Here is a 17,374-nt window from a genome sequence, read left to right as displayed (position 1 = left end):
AGAAGATCTGAACATCTGAACACAGGGAAGGAAGTCCTTGATCATTCTAAGATATAAGAAATACTATAAATATAAGTTTCTTTAAGGGGTGGGAAACCTAAATCAGGTTACCTGATAGTAAGTCAAAATGTAGTTCTTGTCTTCTAATGTTCTTTATTCTCCATTTAATATATTACTCATGCACAGTAGAAAGAACTTCTGAGACATGAAAATAACTGTGCTTCGATTTCCACTTGAACTGTAATTCTAAAAACATTACCTGTGTGTTTGTTCATTTATATTTTCTACTCTAAGGCTGAATAAACATCAAGGATGGAAACAGCTGTGAAGTTCATTCTCATTAGTTGTCTGATAAAAGGTTGTTTCATTCTTATTATTGGCTGAATTTATGATTTGGTTTCAAAAACATGATTTGACCTTTGTGGGAGTTTAAAGAGTAATTAACACTTATCTCTTTGTGTTTTAGATTATAAATATGTGTTTATGTAATACCAGTCTTTTCAAATCAAACCTATTCTGGGTGTGAACTATGCTACAGTAAGCTGTTTGATCTTAGTTTATGTTATTAATGCATATTTTTGTATATGTTTGTGTTTTGTGTTCTGTAGATGTTTTGTGTGTCTTCAGTATCAATCTGCCAGCGAGGATAGAAGCTCTAGAAGGATCCTGTGTTTTCATACCCTGCACTTTTGATATTGACCAATCTTATCAATATTACCTCACTGATGCAACACGAATATGGATAAAAAAAAAGGATATTATTATTATTCAGATTATGTAGCGTTTGACTCCAGTAGTCCCAGTACAGGAAATCTCAAAGGGGAAATTTTTGGCAAACCAGCAGATAAAAACTGCACCACCCGCTTTGATGATGTCAGTCTGTATGACAGCGGTGAATATTACTTCAGAATTGAAGGCAGATATGATCTGAAATATAGCTATAAAAAAGAAGTTCAAATTAGTGTCACAGGTGAGTGTCATATTGTTATATACAGTATATCAGGCTGTATACTGTATGCAGTAGTGTTATATTGCACTAAACAGTGGCTCTAAAAAGAGTTTAATAACATCCAATAAAGTTCAGGCATAGGGACTGATCATGTTGATGAATCAGTTTAATGACTATAGATTTAAATGAAGCATAAAAGCTGAATTTGGAGACATTATTTACTGCAAAGTAACTTACTGTAATTGTATTCTGCACAAAAATGCTCAGATCATTCTGGATGACACTATTGATATAGTTTGATTTGAAATGAAAAGTGAATCTAAACCTGTATAAGAGCAATTCAGTTTTATTAATGGATGTAATATTGATATAATTTCACTTGTGTTTCAGCGTCTCCATCTAAACCCACAGTGCAGTTGTATGATGATCAGATGGAGGTCAAAGTTCATCAGGAGGTGGTGGAGGACAGTTCTGTGAGTCTGCGCTGCTCTGCTAACATCTACTGCCCCTTTAATCCACCAACTCTCACATGGAGCTCCTCCTCTAACACACTCATCCTCAATGAACAGCAACATCAGGACCAAACGAAACTCATCTCTGATCTGAACTTCACTATAACTCATCTTCATCATGGAGTCAGTTTCACCTGCACTATAAAATACCAGCTGAAGAACCAGACCAGAACAGAACAGGCGTCCCGTACACTACATGTTCAGTGTAAGACAGGAATATTTGTTCTGTACTGATATTCCTCAGACATTCTGGTTAGGGTTTGTTCTAAACTCGAGCTCGATTAAACAGTAAACGTTCTGACAATGTGTCAGTGAGAGATTCGACAAAAGACAAAACTAAATAAGTACTGGGACAATTAATTCAGCCCGAACCACTTAATGTGGAAACTCTTTTCAAACTTATAATAGTGTCACAATACATTTACACAGAAACAAACACTCACATCTAAACTGACCTAAAACTTTAACACTGTTCTTCTGCTGCCTTGCAGTCAGTGTTGTTTTCTTCTGGAATTACAAATGTTGCCTTGTTCAAGTACAAATCATATTACTTTAAATAATATTGTAGACTGAATTAGTTGTTTCTCCCTCAGATGCTCCTAAAAACACATCAGTGACTGTAAATCCGTCTGGTTCTGTGTTGGAGGGTCGTTCAGTGACTCTGACCTGCGTCAGTGATGGAAACCCAGATGTGAGTTACAGCTGGTACAGAGACACTGAAGAACACCTGAAATACCTGCAGACTGCACAAAATCTCACCATCATTAAAACCAACCCGACACACAGTGGCCGATACTACTGTACAGCTCAGAATCAATATGGCACCCAAAACTCATCTGTACTGCTGGACATTCAGTGTGAGTATTCAGAGTTTATATTTGCTCATTTTCAGCTACTGATATGAGAATTAATTGATTCTCATAATATAGTCTCCATTAAATGTTACAAAACTGTAATTATTTCTATTTCTATACGTATGGAATCTAAAATAAGTGCTGTAACCTATACAGTATATATTTAAACTGGAATGCCTACCATTATGAATCTTCATACTTTATTCTGCTTTTTCATTTGTTCATTCTGTTTTTCAGCCTCCATCAATCCTCCAAACAGTTATTTCTGTCTACATCCCGGTCACAATTAAAGTTTACAGGTGATCACACCTGTCTCTGGATGGATGTGTTGGATTAATATTCCACTGGACATTAAATCCTCCTCAACAATTAATACATTTATAACCTGTATCCAAAATAATCTTTTTGAGTCGGTGTAAACTGTCATATGTTGTTTCAATGTTTGTTTTACATTTCATGTTTTTTGTATCTTTTGATGTATTATGTTGGTTGGATATCTTTTTGCAGCTCATTGATCAATATTTGTTGTTTTAAATGTGTTTATAAATCAATTTGACTAGAGCATTATTTTCAAGAACAAATGCTGTTAATACCTTTTTAAGAGACAGAACAGTAAACACTATTATTAAACAAAACAACAACAACAACAACAACATTAAAAGGGGAACTCCAGTATCTAGAGACCAGACACCATTTATCTGAATACTATTTTCAAAGTCAAACAAAAACACTAGCGGCCATTGAAACCAAATAAACTAAATGAAAACTAAATAAATATGAAGCAAAGACTCACCATAGAAACTATCTCACATGTACAACATCAGAGGCCTATACCATGAAGCCGGTTTCGGTGGCTAGCCAGGTAAGTCTTAGATTAGTTTGCCTCAACCCCAGGTTTTAGGTACCATGAAAGTTGGTCGGCTTTTAGTGGTGTTCATCGCCATAGTAACTTACACTACACGGCTGACCTGCTCCATAACAGATTTCTTTCTGGATTGCAGATCACTAACAGATGCTGAACCAATCAGCTGTGAGTAAAGTGACATCTCTGATGCAATCAAGTCACTCCCCCGTGTCTCTGAAAGCACACTTTACAAATAAAATCTTAGAAATCCACAAAATCGACTCTTCATGATAAATTATTTCTTTGAGAATCTAAATGTAGAGTGTTGTATTTTATTTTAAATTTAATTGCTTTTCATTTACCCTCTTTAGCCATAGCAAAAAATATCTTTGAAAATATAAACACAATATATTAGGCTATCTATAAAACAGCCAGTAAGATGGATTAATAAGATACCTGCAAAAAATAATAGTTTTTAAAATATTAAAAGCTCAAGATTGCTATGGAAAGGGCTGAACGCCACCCAAAGCCATTCTTTCTTTCATGGACTGGAGATGAACACACAGTATTTTACTTGAAGTTATAATAATATAAGCAATAAGCAATATAAGCAGTACACAAAATGTGTCTTTTATAAAAAGAACAAATACATCTTATTATTGCATACCAGTTTTTTGCATACAGTATTCCAAGTGCTCACTTTTTAATTAATCAATAGTAGCCCTTTTATGCTTTTTATTTATAATTTTTTTACTAAAGACAATGTACAAATTGTACATCAAGAAAGAGAAATAAAAAATAAAAAATAAAAACCCCACAATGTTATTTTGAATAACCATATCAAATAACCATTCACAACATATTCTATAAATAACATGTGTAATTCATTCATTTACATGTTATATTTTATTTCAAATAAAGTGGAAAGAAAGTTAAGGCATCACCTTTTTTTTTTTTTTTATATTAAATGAGATAGGACATCATACCTCATATTTTAACTAATTTAGTTCAAAAATCAAGAATCTGAAGGAAACAGTCTAAATTAATGTATAATATTTTTAAGCAAATCCCATTTATGTTCACATTCCAGGCTTTTATTATTAATTATAAATGTTATTTTCTACATTTGGTATATTTCCAAAATCATTTCTCTCCATCTTTGAAATTGTGGGGGGTTCTGGTTTAAGCCATTTTTTTGTAATCTGTTTCAAAGCTGCTATTCTGATTACCCTAAATATATTTTGTTCAGTTTTATTTCTTAAGGACAATGGCATTTTCTGGATATATTTCTATTGTGCAGTTAAATATTAAATTAACCTGTCTAATCACTTCATTTCTATAAGTTTAGAGCACTCATATAGTATTTGACTGTAATGAGTCTTTTTTTCTCCACAATTTACCAGCTATTGTATTTACTTTGAATAACAGGCATTATAAAACATCTCATTTGTATCTTCCAAGCAGATTCCCTCCAAACACTGGATTGAGTAGTGTGGAATATATGATATTTCTTGTCAGTCTTGCGGATTAATTTTTATTTTTAATTCATCCTCCCACCTACATAGAATTTTATTCAGAGTGTCCTGTATATCTCTTTCTAGTGCACTCTTTAAAATTCATTACATTTTATTGGATTAGTTTTATTGTATGTATCAGTTATATAATTTATTAATGGATGTATTTCCTTTTTTATTTCTTTAACTTCTGTTAATAAATATCTTCTTACCTGTAAATACATTTACATTTACATTTATTCATTTGGCAGATGCTTTTATCCAAAGCGACTTACAAGAGAGGAAAACATAAGCGAATCATCTTAGGAGACAGTGGTATGAAAAGTGCTGTATTACAAAGTATCACTAGCATCATAATAGTATTCAAAATTGAATAAAGTTTTTTTTTTTTTTTTTTAATGACTGGTTAAGTGCTCATGGAAAAGATGTGTTTTTAGTCGTTTTTTGAAGACAGAGAGTGAGTCAGCTTCACGGATGGAGTTGGGAAGGTCGTTCCACCAACGTGGTGTGGTGAAGCTGAAAGTCCGGGAAAGTGTTTTGGTGCCTCTTTGTGTTGGTACAACAAGGCGACGTTCCTTAGCCGACCGCAGACTTCTAGTGGGCGCGTAGCTCTGCATAAATGATTTTAGGTATGCTGGTGCAGACCCAGTAACTGTTCTGTATGCCAGCATCAGAGCCTTGAAGTTTATACGTGCATCAACCAGTAGCCTGTGGAGAGAGACAAGGAGTGGTGTAACATGTGCTCTCTTTGGTTCATTAAAGACCAGACGTGCTGCTGCATTCTGGATCACTTGGAGGGGTCTAGTTGCACATGCAGGGAGGCCTGCAATGAGAGTGTTACAGTAGTCCAGTCTAGTTATGACAAGTGACTGGACAAGCAGTTGTGTGGCATGTTCAGAGAGGAAGGGTCTTATCTTCCTGATATTGTAGAGTGTAAATCTACATGATCTTGCGGTCTTTGAGATGTGGTCTGTGAAATTTAGTCTGTTGTCGATGCTTACCCCTAGATTTCTGACCGATTTGGAAGGCGTTACTGTAGTTGCACCCAGCTGTGCGGTGATGTTGTGTTCAACATCAGGGTTGGTTGGAAAGACAAGGAGTTCAGTCTTGGCTGGGTTGAGTTGCAGGTGGTGCTCCTTCATCCAGGCCGAGATGTCCGCCAGGCAGGCAGAAATTCGAGCAGTCACTGTGGTGTCGTTGGGCTGGAAAGACAAGTAGAGTTGCGTGTCATCAGCGTAACAGTGGTAAGAGAAACCATGTGCTTGAATGATGGGTCCCAGTGATGTTGTGTATATAGAGAAGAGGCCCAAGCACTGATCCCTGAGGTACCCCAGTAAGTAGCTGATTTGGCTTGGATACCTCACCTCTCCAGGCTACCTTGAAGGACCTACCTGAGAGATAGGAATTAAACCAGTCAAGCACAGTTCCTGTGATGCCCAGCGAGGAAAGGGTAGAGAGTAATATCTGATGGTTGACTGTGTCAAAGGCTGCAGAAAGGTCCAGCAGAATCAGGACTGATGATCTGGATTCAGCTTTCGCCTGTCTCAGCGACTCGGTGACAGACAGCAGGGCGGTCTCGGTGGAGTGTCCACTTTTAAAGCCTGACTGATTGTCATCCAGCAGCTTGTTCTGTGAGAGATAGGCAGAGATTTGATTGAAAACTGCCCTTTCAAGTGTTTTTGCCATGAATGGTATGAGAGAGACTGGTCTGTAGTGTTCTATTTGTGTGGGATTAAGTGCGGGTTTCTTCAGCAGCGGGGTTACTCGAGCCTGCTTAAATGTAGTGGGAAAAGTGCCTGTAAGTAGAGATGTGTTAATTATGTGTGTGAGTGCAGGTAGGATGGACGGAGAAATGGCCCGGAGAAGGTGGGAAGGAATGGGGTCAAGGGAACAGGTGGTGGGGTGGTTGGAGAGGAGGAGTTTAGAGACCTCAGTGTCAGTCAGAGGAGAGAACATGGAGACAGAAGAGTTGCATACAGGAGACAGGTGTTTGACAAGGTGTGGTGCTGAGAATGTATTGCTGATGGCTGCAACCTTATTAGTAAAAAATGTGGCGAAGACATCTGCTGTCAGTGATGTGTCAGGCAGTGGAGGGGGAGGGCAGAGAAGTGTGTTGAATGTTCTAAACAAGCTGGGAGTATCTGTGGTGCTGTTGATCTTGTTCTGGTAATAGGAGGTTTTTGCAGATTTGACATTATCTGAAAAAGTTGCAAGCAGGGACTGATATTTACCTAGATCTGCTGGATCTTTAGATTTCCACCATCTCCTCTCAGCTGCCCTGAGGTCAGTCCGATGTTCACGAAGGACGTCAGACAGCCAGGGGCTGGGTGGTGTAGCACGTGCTGGGCTAGTGGAGATAGGACAGATGTTGTCTAGACAGGTTGTTAAAGTAGAGCTTAGTGTGTCTGTGGCAGTGTTTACATTAAGCGTGGTAAATATATTTTGTGTAGGAAGAGATGTAGAGACAGCAGTGGAAAGGCGAGAGGGTGAGAGGGAACGGAGGTTACGGTGAAAGGAAACCAGTGGTGGAGTCTGTTTTAATGTAGATGGGAGGGTCATGTTGAATTGAACAAAGTAGTGATCAGAGACATGTAAAGGAGTAACAAGAATATTTGAGTTAGTACAGTTACGTGTAAAGATTAGGTCCAGCTGGTTGCCCGATCTGTGAGTTGCTGTGGTGTGTAGTTTTTCCAAGTCAAATGAGGCCAGGAGAGTATTCAATTCAGTGGCCTGGGGCTTGTCTTGGTGTATATTGAAATCACCAAGAACCACAAGTGGCCTACCATCCTCCGGCAAGGAGGACAGCAGGACATCCATCTCCTCATGAAAGTTTGTCAGCTGACCTGGAGGGCGATAGATGACAACAACATGGATTTTTGTGGGTTGCATTGTAGTACTAGCATGGAATTCAAAACTAGTATTGTTACATAGTGAAGAGTGTGGTGAAAAAGTCCAGTTGTTATGAATGAGCAAACCTGTTCCCCCACCCCTACCGGTGCGTCGAGGGGTGTGAGAGAAGGAGAAGTTGTTGGAGAGAGCAGCAGGTGTTGCTGTATCCTCTGGACGTATCCATGTTTCTGTCAGTGCCAGGATGCTGAGGGTGGACTGCGTGGCAAAGGCTGGAATGAAGTCAGCTTTGTTCACAGCTGACTGGCAGTTCCAGAGTCCCACTGAGAAAGAGAGCGGAGCAGGTGCTGAAGTGCAAAGTGGCCGTAGGTTGTGTGGGTTGCATTTGGTCTTGCATCGATATCGTGTAAACGGTCTGTAACAGATAACAGGGATGTGCCTGAAGGCATGTGTTATTCGTGAAGTAGACATGTTAGTATATAGAAGGAAAAGAGATACAATAACAAGATACTTAAGTGCTATGGTGAGTGGCGCCTTGTCGGTGTCCTTGCTCGGTGGACTCGCACAGGTAGACTCGCTGGTCTTTACACAAGTAGGGCTTTACACGAGGGCTTCCGCGTCAGCATTCGAGTCAAATATATACGTGATGATAATGAGCCGTTCAATGAAAAAGGCAGGACACGCCTTAATGCTACTTAGCACAACAAAGCTAGACACGTGGTCAGCCGAAACTAAGGGTCGCGCGAGGTGACAAGTGCGACTTCCGTGCACCGCAAATAAATTATGCTGCACTTTAGCAATAAATAATACTCTAAAACAAGTGAAGCACTGTTTATAAACACTAAAAACCACGATAGTTTACACACACACTGGCCAATCAACGCTAAATCTAGCAGTGAGTAACCTGGGACAAGTCAAAAACAATATAGCACACACACACACACACACACACACCAACCTTCGTATAAGCGACGCGGGTTCAAGACAGTAAACAAACTGCACAAGTCTAGCAATGAATACCACTCTTCAACAAAGTAAAACAATGAAATAAACACACTTACACCCAACTGCAGATTCCTGTAGATAGATTGCTTATCGTATTAAATAATTAATTAAACGTGAATTTGGATGCTCATATATTTTTGCTAGGTTTGAAAAGTTATCCATTCCTTTATCAGTGAACAGTTGCTGATATATTTTCAGACCTCTATCTGCCCAAAACTTCAATGTATTATCTATTCTATTGGGCGTGAAATCAGCAATTTCTTGTAATTTAACTATATCTTTCTTAATATTACTATTTTTCTAAAAGTACTATTAATACAAATATGATCTATTGATTTAAATGTGTTGCTTTATTTGGGTAAGAAAAGGGATATACTAATAGATTCCCCCATTTGATAAACTTCCATCTTCCTCCATTTCACTTTACATTCTTCGTTCATCCAGCTCAATAAAGGTTGAATTTGGGCAGCTTTATAATCATTTATTAAATTTGGGAATTCTAGTCCTCCGAGCCTTTTTAACAACTTATGAACTGTAAGACTTTTTAAGGTTTCCTGTTATCCCATATATATTAACAAAGTAGTAAAAACACTTTTTTGATATAAATGATAGATGTTGAAAAAGGAAAATAAACTCAGGGAGAATATTCATCTATAGTTTTGTAATCAATAGTAGCCTGTATTTATTTGTAATAGTTTTGAATGATATATAAAGTTTTCAGTTCAAAGAAATATAAAAACTTTTATATTTGAAATAAATGTCATCTTTTAAAATGAATAAGCCTGTGTGTTCTTGTTGTGGGCGTACATGAATTCACTTACGCATTGATTTGCCAGCTGTTTTATATATATTTTTTATCACATTAAGAATTAGTGTGCAGCAGTCCTCTTGAGCTCTCGTAGCAGCTGCTGTTTCTTCTTGTTGTGTAAATGTCTTTAATTACTTGATAATTTTACAGTTATCCCTTGTTCTGTGTAAATCATGTGTTTTAAGTCTTCATGATTTCATGTTGATCTCTTGAGCAGTGTAAATGCATTTTAATTCTTTTATATGTTTTATATATTTTTTAAAACAATGTCTTGTGCACAGTTTAAATGAATTTAAATTCTTATTTTCATTATCATCAGCTTTCAGCAGAGAGGTAAATCCCGCTGAGTCTCTCGTGAGAAGTGAATCGTGTTCTCTCAGCCCAGTGTCCTGGCCAAATTCCCCCCATTGGCCCTTCTCAATCATGGCCTCCTAATAATCCCCATCCATTAACTGGGTCTATAACTCTACTCTCTCTCCTCTCCACCAATAGCTGGTGAGTGTGCTGTTGCATCATCCAGATGGATGCTGCACACTGGAGGTGTTTGAGGAGAGTCCCCTGTTCACTGTGTAAAGTGCTTTGAGTGTAGTGTCAGAAAAGTGTTATATAAATGTAATGATCATTCATTATGTTTTATTTATTTGGAGAGGATTTTGGACACTATAATAATTTATATTTGTAATTCTATAACTTTTGATTGCTTGCTTTGTTGTATCAACACAACATTTCTCAGATACAGTTGACATGATTGGGAACAAAACAAAAACAGATTTTTGGAGCCACATTATTTACACCCAGAGATGTATAATGTCAAATCAGAAAAATAAGTAAAAAAGTAAATTTTTGGGTCAATTTATTTTATTTTTCAGACTCAGAATGTATCATAATCTATAAAAAAAAAAAATTTCACCCAATTTGGAATGCCCAATTCCCAGTGTGCTTTTAAGTCCTCGTGGTTGTGTAGTGATTTGCCTCAATCCAGGTGGCAGAGGATGAATCCCAGCTGCCAACCTGCACATCTTATCACATAGCTTGTTGAGTGTGTTGACACAGAGACATAGCATGTGTGGAGACTTCACACCATCCACCGCAGCATTCATGCTCAACACACCATGTGCCCCACTGAGAACGAACCACATTATAGTGACCATGAGGAGTTAACCCCATGTGACTCTACCCTTCCTAGCAACCAGGACAGTTTGGTTGCTTAGAGACCTGGCTGGAGTCACTCAGCATGCCCTGGGATTTGAACTAGCAAGCTAGTGAACTCCAGAGGTGGTAGCCAGAGTATTTTACCACTGAGCTACTCAGGCCCCCTCATAATCTACATAATTAAAAAATGTAAAAAGTTTTCTTTACAATGATACTAAACCCTTGACCCTCCTTGTTTTTTGATTTTTGAGTTATAAGTCTTTAATTTTGGGAATGCCACTGAAACAGGAAATCTTTAAAAACACCTTCAGAGCTTAAAGGGTTAACAAATAGCACTAAAAACACTGCAAAAGAACATCAAATCTCACTATTGTAATCACTGGCATCACATAAACGGCATCTTTCATTTATTATTTTGTCAATAGTCATATATGCACTCATTAAAGAGTGTTATTCAGAAATTCGGTAGACTTAAGCATTTAAATTTCATAACAAAAATCCATCAAATTGAATTGTGTAATGTTTAACAAAATGTAATTAATAGAACTTAAAAATATGTAGTTATATTTTTTATTTTTTATTAAAGATTACTTAAATCAATTTGATGGAATTTTGTAATGAAATTGAAATGCGTACATCTTAAAACAAATTTTTGAGTGTATAGACAGACAACACACACTGGATACAAACACTGCAGCATTTTACTGTGGTGTTTCTTGTTTGCTAATCATCTCGGGAAAGAAAATATCTGCTGACGGTTTTCAGTTAAAAATCTCACCTTTCTTATTTTAATTATCATCTCAAAATAATTTAGAAAAGAAATGTAAAAACTGAAAAAAATACACAAATGTTCACCTCCAGTCATAGGTGAATTACGGACCAGGCCAATGGGGCCAGTGCTTAGGGGCCCTTGACTACCAGGGGCCCGAGAGGGCCCTAGGCTACAAGGTCTCGCAACCAATCAACTTTGAAAACAAATATTCAATATAAGCTTGAATATCTGGGCCCCATAGCTTATTCAAGGTCCCCTCAATAGGCCCCTGTGACTATGAGGGCCCTCAGTCCTCTTATAGGACCCTTTTGCCTTCCTGTTTCTAATGATATTTTTTAAGCCACTCTTTAACCCTATAACGCCGCTTGTATCATATTTATATACATGACTTTCTAGAGCCTCTACATCATCAACATGATTAAAACTTTGCTGAAAAACATGATGAAAGTTTCCATGCTATTCTGGAATTAGAGGACCTAGTAATATATTTTCCGAAATGGCTACCTTCACACTGTGATGCACTCGTCTTTCTGATATGAAATCTTTGCTGATTTTGATAAAGTAAAATGAACAATAAAGATTATATTTTTACTGATATTTCAAATATATGCACGTTTACACATTTTGTTACATGCTTGTTTTTGTTTTTTTGTATGCATGATTTGTTTACAAGTATTTACACTGAGTTTACATTGATATGTATAACAAATGCTAAAAGAGTACTGTCTCTTTAAGAACAGTGGCTGTTCAGCGAGCAGTTGACCAGTGTCTTTACCACATCCGTGCTGTGTGTTTAAATTAATCTGATTGTAATTAAGAGACTTAAACAAATAAACAAAAATGGATTGTGTGGATCTCAGCTTTAAAAGATAATTCAATCTAAATGAAAACTGGCCCCGGGGCCCTTGCTCTGCCTCCAGTCCTGAGGTCTTAACAGCTTGAACTATTTCTGCCATTTCTGAGTAAAAGGGGAAGTTGTAGTAAATATAATCAGTGAAGACGTTTGTCATTTTCACACTCAAACATCTTCAGTGTTACAGTAGAGCACTTGATCTCTCAGGAAATACTCTGTTGAAAATATTTCTTTAATTTTTCAACAGTCTTCTCTGGTAAGTCATTTTATATGTTAGTACACATTTACTTCGGTACATTTTATATTGTCAGATGTTTGTACATCACTTAGAAGATCTGAACACAGGGAAGGAAGTCCTTGATCATTCTAAGATATAAGAAATACTATAAATCAGTTATTCCAAGTTTCAGTTTCTTTAAGCGGTGGGAAACCTAAATCAGGTTACCTGATAGTAAGTCAAAATGTAGTTCTTGTCTTCTAATGTTCTTTATTCTCCATTTAATATATTACTCATGCACAGTAGAAAGAACTTCTGAGACATGAAAATAACTGTGCTTCGATTTCCACTTGAACTGTAATTCTAAAAACATTACCTGTGTGTTTGTTCATTTATATTTTCTACTCTAAGGTTGAACAAACATCAAGGATGGAAACAGCTGTGAAGTTCATTCTCATTAGTTGTCTGATAAAAGGTTGTTTCATTCTTATTATTGGCTGAATTTATGATTTGGTTTCAAAAACATGATTTGACCTTTGTGGGAGTTTAAAGAGTAATTAACACTTATCTCTTTGTGTTTTAGATTATAAATATGTGTTTATGTAATACCAGTCTTTTCAAATCAAACCTATTCTGGGTGTGAACTATGCTACAGTAAGCTGTTTGATCTTAGTTTATGTTATTAATGCATATTTTTGTATATGTTTGTGTTTTGTGTTCTGTAGATGTTTTGTGTGTCTTCAGTATCAATCTGCCAGCGAGGATAGAAGCTCTAGAAGGATCCTGTGTTTTCATACCCTGCACTTTTGATATTGACCAATCTTATCAATATTACCTCACTGATGCAACACGAATATGGATAAAAAAAAAAGGATATTATTATTATTCAGATTATGTAGCGTTTGACTCCAGTAGTCCCAGTACAGGAAATCTCAAAGGGGAAATTTTTGGCAAACCAGCAGATAAAAACTGCACCACCCGCTTTGATGATGTCAGTCTGTATGACAGCGGTGAATATTACTTCAGAATTGAAGGCAGATATGATCTGAAATATAGCTATAAAAAAGAAGTTCAAATTAGTGTCACAGGTGAGTGTCATATTGTTATATACAGTATATCAGGCTGTATACTGTATGCAGTAGTGTTATATTGCACTAAACAGTGGCTCTAAAAAGAGTTTAATAACATCCAATAAAGTTCAGGCATAGGGACTGATCATGTTGATGAATCAATTTAATGACTATAGATTTAAATGAAGCATAAAAGCTGAATTTGGAGACATTATTTACTGCAAAGTAACTTACTGTAATTGTATTCTGCACAAAAATGCTCAGATCATTCTGGATGACACTATTGATATAGTTTGATTTGAAATGAAAAGTGAATCTAAACCTGTATAAGAGCAATTCAGTTTTATTAATGGATGTAATATTGATATAATTTCACTTGTGTTTCAGCGTCTCCATCTAAACCCACAGTGCAGTTGTATGATGATCAGATGGAGGTCAAAGTTCATCAGGAGGTGATGGAGGACAGTTCTGTGATTCTGCGCTGCTCTGCTAACATCTACTGCCCCTTTAATCCACCAACTCTCACATGGAGCTCCTCCTCTAACACACTCATCCTCAATGAACAGCAACATCAGGACCAAACGAAACTCATCTCTGATCTGAACTTCACTATAACTCATCTTCATCATGGAGTCACTTTCACCTGCACTATAAAATACCAGCTGAAGAACCAGATCAGAACAGAACAGGCGTCCCGTACACTACATGTTCAGTGTAAGACAGGAATATTTGTTCTGTACTGATATTCCTCAGACATTCTGGTTAGGGTTTGTTCTAAACTCGAGCTCGATTAAACAGTAAACGTTCTGACAATGTGTCAATGAGAGATTCGACAAAAGACAAAACTAAATAAGTACTGGGACAATTAATTCAGCCCGAACCTCTTAATGTGGAAACTCTTTTCAAAATTATAATAGTGTCACAATACATTTACACAGAAACAAACACTCACATCTAAACTGACCTAAAACTTTAACACTGTTCTTCTGCTGCCTTGCAGTCAGTGTTGTTTTCTTCTGGAAATACAAATGTTGTCTTGTTCAAGTACAAATCATATTACTTTAAATAATATTGTAGACTGAATTAGTTTTTTCTCCCTCAGATGCTCCTAAAAACACATCAGTGACTGTAAATCCGTCTGGTTCTGTGTTGGAGGGTCGTTCAGTGACTCTGACCTGCATCAGTGATGGAAACCCAGATGTGAGTTACAGCTGGTACAGAGACACTGAAGAACACCTGAAATACCTGCAGACTGCACAAAATCTCACCATCATTAAAACCAACCCGACACACAGTGGCCGATACTACTGTACAGCTCAGAATCAATACGGCACCCAAAACTCATCTGTACTGCTGGACATTCAGTGTGAGTATTAATAATCAGTATTAGTAATTAGTTACTCATTAATTAGTGGTGTGTGCATTTTTAGGGTTAGTGATTTGAACAACCCCATAACCCAATATTAAACTTGAGCATGTAATTCGTCCTGCACTGCTTGTGCTACAGACATAAATGACACCTCAAACTGTGCGGCTTGTTGAGGAAGAGGTATGCTTTTACTTTTCATAATGGATTAAATGAACAATATTCATTAATAAAAATGAATTGTAATTTTTTTTTTAAATAACAAAAACATTTACATTCACCCGGAACTTGAACACAAACCAATACTGACGGCATTAGTGTAATGCACATTTATAAAAAGCCACAAGTTGTGAGTCAGTAGATGAAAATTATTTAATAATACTTACATTCTCTATAATTTATCGGACTGTAAATTCAAATCCTGACGACAACCACATTTTCCATGCGTATAAAAGTAGCGTCACTGTCATGGAATCTGACATTAAACAAGGACGCAGTTAATGCACAAAAGAACGTAAGTCCATATTTCTATTCTTCTAATTCATTGCATACAGTCCATTTACACTACCAGCTTCTTATGAATGTGATGTCTTTGTTTATATCGCTGGTGCTTGGCAGGGAATGGAGTATATAATAGGACACAGATGGTGTAGGAGAAGAACCTCCAAATTAAATTGCACTTGACCAAACCCATCAGCACTTTGCGCACGGCACGTCTAATTTCACCCATTTGTGCCTAGACTTAGCGCATGCTTGCACGAAAATACCAAAACTTGATGGCCATGCCCACTGACTTTGAATGTATGACTTACGGCATTGCGAAGCGCTAGTATGGTGTAATAATATGAAATCCCAAACTCTTGGCCCGTGTACAGTGTAAAAATAGTTTCCTTAATGAGTATTTTTGTCTTGATTTCCAGTGAAAAAAAAATCTAAACATCCTGAAAAAAACAAGAAGCAAAATTACATACTGTAAGATATTTAATTTGAACTATTTTTCATATTCAATTGTTTTTCTCTTGTTTTAAGCATAAATCATATAAATTTAGGAAGGTGTCAAGATATGTTCTCTGAAAATAATTTTTATTTTCTTGCAAAATTTTGCTTAATTCAATTGATCTTATTTTAAGGGTGTCTAGATCATTTTGAATGAAAAACAAGACAAAAATACAGATAAGATAAAATATTTGTTTTATGTGTAATGTTTTGCAGAAAATGATATTTTGCGTAATTATTGATGTGAAAAAGGCTACCAAGAGATTAACAGTGATTGGCTGCTAAGAACATAGCAGCCCTGTTTTTTGAATAATTGTTAGAAAACCTTTAAATTGTTTTTTTCTTTTTTGACCTGCTATATTAAACCCCTAGGATTGTTCCAATGATGATGAAAATGCAAAGAGTGTTGGTGATTTGGTTCCTCTTTTGTAAACTCTCGTGACTGAGTAACATGCTGCAGTGTTTTAAAATGTCAGATTTCTATATAAATCCAGTTCGAAACAGCATTGAAATGTGTTGTGAATGTGGTTGTACATTTAGAAGAATGAACAGTAACTGCAACTCATAAAAGTGTATATGGTTCTTCGTTTTCAACTTCAGCAGACTATTTTGTTCACATATATTTTTTTCCTGTTAATGAATTATTCTTATCTGAGACTTGATTCTTATTTTATCACCCACAGTGAGAAGTACTGGAACACATCAGCAGTTACTCAAACTGTACACCTGTTTTATTTTTCTTAGATGCTCCTAAAAACACGTCAGTAACTGTAAATCCATCCGGTTCTGTGTTGGAGGGGCGTTCAGTGACTCTGACCTGCATCAGTGATGGAAACCCACCAGCGTTCAACTACACCTGGTACAGAAACACTGAAGAACACCTGGATCATCTACAGACTGGACGACATCTCACCATCAATACAACCAACACGACACACAGTGAACGATATTACTGTACAGCTCAGAACAAACATGGAGAACAAAACTCAAGCAGTGTCATTTTGAATGTTACTTGTAAGTCCTGAAATCAAAAACTTTCAGGTAACATTATCTGAGGAGACCACGAGGATACACTATTATCATAATGTTAATTATCATTCTCTCTTTCAGATGCACCTAAAATCTCCACCTCCTCCTGTAGACGAAGTGATGTAATCGTGTGTGTCTGTGAGGTTCATGGAAATCCGTCTCCTACACTGGAGTGGCGTCTGTCTGGACGTCCCATTATTAACTCTACGGAGATGCCCATCAGTGAAGAGCAATTTAAGAACAAAAGCTTGAGGAGCGTCCTCACCATCCGTCAGTCACTCAAAGACACGCCCACTCCGCAGTGTGTCAGCACTAACACTCATGGCACTGCCAGCCAACAGTTTCAGCTGCTTCTAACTCCACAGAATCCTCAAGGTTAGTTCAGAGTTTCACTGCTTGATCTATTACAAGCTACACAAAACAATAGCTTTATCTGATTCTCATAGGAAAGAAAAATCACACATGAGATCCCTTTAACCCTTGTATGGTCTTAGATAAATTTTGATCAGTATTACATTTGCTGATTTAATAAAAATGGTTTCCTTTATCTGAGTGGTACAAGACTTGGTGACTTTTCCTCCACTTG

At 36.8% G+C, this 17,374-nt stretch overlaps 1 protein-coding gene and 1 long non-coding RNA gene across 41 annotated transcripts in view; one reads left to right on the top strand and one right to left on the bottom strand.

Annotated features, from left to right (window-relative positions):
* LOC127435448 (B-cell receptor CD22-like) overlaps positions 1–17,374 on the top strand; it is a 106,793-nt gene that overhangs the window by 14,152 nt on the left and 75,267 nt on the right. For 3 of the 22 annotated variants that reach the window (XM_051688952.1, XM_051688953.1, XM_051688955.1), the window contains exons 2-3: positions 295–358; positions 609–970. The exons of 9 other annotated variants lie outside the window; for them this stretch is intronic. In XM_051688952.1, coding sequence (XP_051544912.1) covers positions 739–970 — 232 coding nt within the window. In that variant the 5' untranslated portion in view covers positions 295–358; positions 609–738. Of the gene's footprint in view, positions 1–294; positions 359–608; positions 971–1,339; positions 1,667–12,278; positions 12,367–12,738; positions 12,803–13,052; positions 13,416–13,784; positions 14,112–14,499; positions 14,764–17,374 lie in introns of those variants that run through there. 10 more of the 22 variants (XM_051688944.1, XM_051688948.1, XM_051688945.1 and 7 more) reach the window with 8 other exon arrangements.
* Positions 1–17,374, bottom strand: part of LOC127435457 (uncharacterized) — an 80,931-nt gene that overhangs the window by 7,430 nt on the left and 56,127 nt on the right. The window contains exons 7-11 of one of the 19 annotated variants that reach the window (XR_007896230.1): positions 7,304–7,935; positions 6,905–7,020; positions 6,065–6,302; positions 5,675–5,875; positions 2,957–5,496 (exon numbers count right to left, since the gene is read on the bottom strand). The exons of 9 other annotated variants lie outside the window; for them this stretch is intronic. This is a non-coding gene — a long non-coding RNA (uncharacterized LOC127435457). Of the gene's footprint in view, positions 1–2,956; positions 5,876–6,064; positions 6,303–6,904; positions 7,021–7,297; positions 7,936–17,374 lie in introns of those variants that run through there. 9 more of the 19 variants (XR_007896221.1, XR_007896228.1, XR_007896224.1 and 6 more) reach the window with 9 other exon arrangements.

This window comes from Myxocyprinus asiaticus, chromosome 45, assembly GCF_019703515.2.
Source record: "Myxocyprinus asiaticus isolate MX2 ecotype Aquarium Trade chromosome 45, UBuf_Myxa_2, whole genome shotgun sequence".
Lineage (NCBI taxonomy): Eukaryota > Metazoa > Chordata > Actinopteri > Cypriniformes > Catostomidae > Myxocyprinus > Myxocyprinus asiaticus.
This window is presented reverse-complemented; position numbering and strand designations above follow the sequence as displayed.